The sequence below is a fragment of the Pristis pectinata genome, chromosome 7 (assembly GCF_009764475.1).
Source record: "Pristis pectinata isolate sPriPec2 chromosome 7, sPriPec2.1.pri, whole genome shotgun sequence".
Lineage (NCBI taxonomy): Eukaryota > Metazoa > Chordata > Chondrichthyes > Rhinopristiformes > Pristidae > Pristis > Pristis pectinata.
Window position 1 is genome coordinate 57,988,029 of NC_067411.1, and position 4,907 is coordinate 57,992,935.

The 4,907-nt window shown below is 40.7% G+C and overlaps 1 protein-coding gene across 1 annotated transcript; it reads left to right on the forward strand.

Annotated features, from left to right (window-relative positions):
- Positions 1 to 3,245: 3,245 nt before the first annotated feature.
- Positions 3,246 to 4,907, forward strand: tomm5 (translocase of outer mitochondrial membrane 5 homolog (yeast)). The gene is made up of 2 exons (XM_052019916.1): positions 3,246 to 3,480; positions 4,216 to 4,907. The coding sequence occupies exons 1-2, from the start codon at positions 3,360 to 3,362 to the stop codon at positions 4,248 to 4,250; spliced, it is 156 nt and encodes a 51-aa protein (XP_051875876.1). The 5' UTR covers positions 3,246 to 3,359; the 3' UTR covers positions 4,251 to 4,907.

Here is a 4,907-nt window from a genome sequence, read left to right on the forward strand (position 1 = left end):
AAAGGGTTGTTTTTACATTTGGTATTGTGTAATGAGAAAAGGTTAATGACGTGTTAATGGCCCCTTTAGGAAACAGTGATAAATTATATGGTATAATTTTATAAAAGATTAAAAGTGATTTTGTTCAGTCCTGAATCCTGGGCCTTAAATAAAGTATAACTTGTGACTTGGTTATAGTAGACTAGGAATCTCCATTAGGCTATGTTGGCACTGGAAGAGTGGTGACATTTGCGGGCTGCCCCCAGCACATTCTCAGTAATGCAAAAAGACGCATTTCACTGTGTGTTTCCATGTACATTTGACTAATAAATAAATATCTTATCTTGAAAAGATATGACAGTAACAAGCAATAGCTAACATTTAAATACAATATTTATATCCCTTTAAGACATGAGAGACAAACAGGCCTATTGTTACGGACTCAGTGGAAGTCCCTTTAAGATAGAGAGTGTGTGTGTGTGTGTGTGTGTGTGTGTGTGTGTGTGTGTGTGTGTGTGTGTGTGTGTGTGTGTGTGTGTGTGTGTGTGTGTGGCATGCTTACGTCAATAGAAGATAAAGGACGTAATGACGTTGTTGAAGAAGAAGAAGAAGGAGAGAGAGAGAGAGAGAAGGGAGAGAGACACCAGCCTGCTAGTGTTCTCTATCAATGGATGAGAAACAATAACTGTGTCTGCCACTGAAATCCATGTATGGAAGTTGGAAGTAATCCGGTGGAGTTCACTTTGTTGCTGACCTGTAGAAGGAAACAGGTATATTTGTGTGGACGACCACGATTCGGATGCTTTTCGGGGTGAGGAAGTCACTACCGAGTAAACACTGAGTGTCGTTTGGGTTCCATCGTGGAACATTTGGATTTCGTATTTACTCTCTCTATGTTGCTCTACGTCTACGTCTTATCTTCAGACAACGGTGGTTGTTGAAGAAGCCCTTGCTCATGTTTCACCTTATGGCTTGCGGAACTGAACTTTAAGAACCATTCCGGAACTGGGAGTTTTGGACTTTGCCACCCACACACACACGAAGAGTTTAGTTTTGGGGTTAACGTTCGAGGTTTTAACATTTTTGAATTCTAACATACTAACATTTTTACTTTATTTTACGTATTATCATAAGTATGTGATTAATAAAATAGTTTTTAACACTGAATCATGCTCAGTGTGTTTCTTTTGTTGCTGGTTCCTGACAAAATCAAGAGAAGGTAAAGATAATGTTAGATCAAAGCAAAAGACAGAAAACATTGCCAAATGAAAGCAGTAAGCTTGAGGATAGGGTAAATTTCAGAATTCAGCTAAAGAAGGCCCAAGGAATTAATGAGGAAAAGGAAATTATAGCATGAGAGTAGGATGGCGAGGAACATAAAAAACAGATTTTAGGAGCTTCTGGATATGTAACAAGGATAAGATTACCAAACTTAATGTGGGTACCTTACAGATTGAGATGTCATAAATTATATTGAGAAAATAAGGAAATGGAAAGAAATTTAAAGAATCTTGTGTCTGCCTCCAAGGAAGAAGACACAAAAACTCTTGTATAAATAGTGGAGGTCTAAAGGTCAGTGTAGATGAGGAGTTCAAAGAAATTTGCATTAGCAAAAAGAAGAATATGGAGAAGTTAATAGGACTGAAAGTCAATAAATCCTCAGGACCTCTTGGCCTGCATCCTCGTGTTTTGAAAGAAATGGATGTAGAAATAATGGATGCACTAGTTGTTATCTTCCAAATTTCATAGATACTAGAATGATTTCCACAAATTGGTAGGTAGCAAAAATTAATCCCAAAATTAAAGAAAATTAAAGAAAAAAAAATAGGGAATTATAGACCAGCTAACATTTCAGTAGTAGGGAAAAATGCGGAATCTTTTATTAAAGAAGTGGTAAAAGGGCACATGGTAAATGATATAGGACTGGCCAATGTCAACATAGATTTAAGAAAGGGAAAACCTTTATGATATTATAACCAGCAGAATAGATAAGGGCAAATCAGTTCATTGCTGTACATGGGTTCGATAAGATGCCTCTTGAGAGCTTATTAAAAAATCAGAATGCATAATATTGAAGGTAATATTCTGGCATGGATTGAGCATTGGATAAGAACAAAAAACAGACTCAACTAAGTTGTTCATTTTCAGTTGGAAAGTGTGGCAAGTGGGGGTTCTGCAGTGATTACTGGATTGCTGGTATGGTGAGTTTGTCACGTGAGGAGAGATTAGGCAGGCTGGGCCCACATACTCTCTAAAGTTTAGAAGAATAAGAGGTGATCATATGAATCGTAAAATATTTAAGGGGGTTGATGGGTTAGATATGGAATGAGGCTTCTCAGGGGTGGGGAATTTAGAACTAGGGGTCACAGTCTAAAGGAGTCAGGCCATTCGGAAGAAATCTCTCACCCAGAGGATTTTGAGTCTTTGGAATTCTCTACCCAATAGGGCTGCAGGGGCTCAATTTTTAGGTATATTCAAGACAAAGATCAATAGGCTTTCAATATTCAGACTATCAAGGCATGGAATTAGTGGTAGAAAGTGACGGTGAGGACAAAGTTCAGCAATCATCTCATTAATGGTGAAGCAAGCATGAGAGAGTACAGAACCAACTACTGCTTCTATTTCTTAAGTTTCTTGTGGACTGAATGAATGTGTTTCTATCATTTCTTCCTTTATTTTCCTCAGTACAAAGAACACATTGTGACATCAAATATTGGAATTGGAAGTACATATAAATCACCCCTTCACCTGTAATATTTAGGTATCTGTGGCAACAGAAAGAGTTAAAAGGGATGGAGTTGTATCTCCAGTGATTGCATGGAATGACAGCTTGAGAGGGGAAACAGATATTGATGAACATGTAAAAGTGGACAAAGCATTAATAAAATATCTGGTCCCTTTAAATTGTTGAGAAGAGGAAGATGTGTTTGGTGGTGGCATCTCTTTGCATGTGTTGAGGATTATGGAAAATGTTCAATTGAAAGTGGAAGCCGGTAGAGTGGAAGGTGAGGGGGAAATCCTATCCCTATCCTGACTAGGGAAAGTGTAAGGCCGCAATGCAGCAAATGAACAGACGCTATCGAGGTGCCTATCAACTTTTGTGGAGAAAGAAAAACAGTGACAACGAAAATATTCAATAATGTGCGCGATCTGCATTGCACTCGTTGCAAACTTTATGAATGGACCACGTGACGCGATAGCCTTGGAATTGTCAATCACGCCCGCATCGCGAACGATGGTCACGTGACGCGGACAGGGGTGGGGCCTCGCCAGCATTCTCCCCGGGTAGATGAGCAGCGCTCGCTGATTGGTTCGGTGGTCACGTGGGATGTGCGGTTGTCCGTTGGCGGCGTCCCGGTGACAGCGGTGTGGTGGTCGCCATGTTCAGGATGGAGGCGCTGGGGCCGAAAATGGATCCGGAGGAATTGCGCAGGAAGATGAGGGCGGACGTGCTACGTTCCCTTCGCTACTTTCTCATTTACGTCGCCATCCTGCGGGCGAGTGAGTGCCAGGCCTGGACTTGGGGAGGGAGGGAGGCTTAGGACAGTGGCCCGGCTTCGGGCCTCCCACTCCGCAGGCGCTGGGTCCTCCCGCCCCTCATCCTCATCCTCGGCCTGGCGGTGACCCGCACTGAACCATTCACACGTGGCCCGGCGTGGTAGGCTGGGCCGCCCAAAGGGCGGTGTCAGAGAGACCTGGGCTGGGTCGTAGGGTTGTGGTTGGGTTAAGTAACGAGGCTGGAATGGATCCCGCGGGGATAGAGTCTGGAGAGAATGTGGATCGAGCTCCCTTCATCGTAGGAGGGGGTTATTAATGTTGCGGGATATATACTTGTGAAAGGGACGCCCGGATTTATCCTTTCCCTCTTCCAATTTGGCCCGGTTCAGAAACGGAGTCCTTGTGCAATCTCAGGACACACAGGCCTTGTTCTGTGTGTCCTGCGGTTTACATTTATTGTAGTGAAATAAAAATCACAATTTTGGAAACTCTCAGCAGGGCCATGTATCTGGAAAGAGAAGCGGAGCTAAACCTTTCTGGTTTAAGAACCACATTTTTAGAGTCCCACAGCACAGAAACGGACCCTTTGCCCCACCATATCCATGCCGCCTGTTTGTACCCATCAACACCAATCCCAGTAGGTCTGTACCCTTCCATGCATTAGTGATACAAGTACCAGTCTACATGTCTTAAGTTTCAGTGTTCAAGTAGTACTAAATCTTATCAATTATTTTCCAGCTCCCTTTATCCTAAAAAAATTGGATAGTATTTGAACTTCGTGGTGGACAGGAAACCTGATACAAGAATGCTCGATCTTTATTCGTACAGGATGATAAAATGAGCAGAGATAATTGGAGATGTTGCTGCTACCATCACAAATGAATTTTTTATACTCGGCTAATGGACAAATTTTCAACCCTCATATTTTAAAGCTGTTCTATTTGTACAACTGGATTAATTACAAATAATGTTTCTTCTATGGATGTTTTGTTTTCAAACATAGATATTTTTTGGTATTGGTGTACATTAGCTATTCATTTACAGGGCAAACAAATTTTGTTTAAAATCACTGTTTGCTATGTATGATTTGTGGCGTATAGTTGTCTTCTGAATATGAATTTGATATATATTCCAGCTGGTTCAGAGATGAGTTGAGTTTTCTCTCTTGAGAATTACTGCAACAATTGTTTAATGTTTCAATGATGCAGAATTTGATCTTAACCTAAAGATGGTATTTGACTGGGTTTAATTGAAGTTTTCTTGGTATGAATTTGCTTTGATTGATCTTGCTGAAGAGATTTAAATAGATTCCCATACTTGATTATCTGCATTTAAAAAACAAAATTACACTTCTTTCACCCTGTTCATTTAAAGATTGTAAAACCTTGTATTACTTGAATTGATGTAAAATATCACTGAATTTTTTTAAA

Excerpts from the sequence above, each read along its gene's own strand:
- tomm5 (XM_052019916.1), top strand. The coding sequence starts at position 3,360 with ATGTTCAGGATGGAGGCGCTGGGGCCGAAAATGGATCCGGAGGAATTG. Across the intron at positions 3,481-4,215 it reads CGTCGCCATCCTGCGGGCGA|CTCCCTTTATCCTAAAAAAA; the intron begins GTGAGTGCCAGG and ends ATTATTTTCCAG.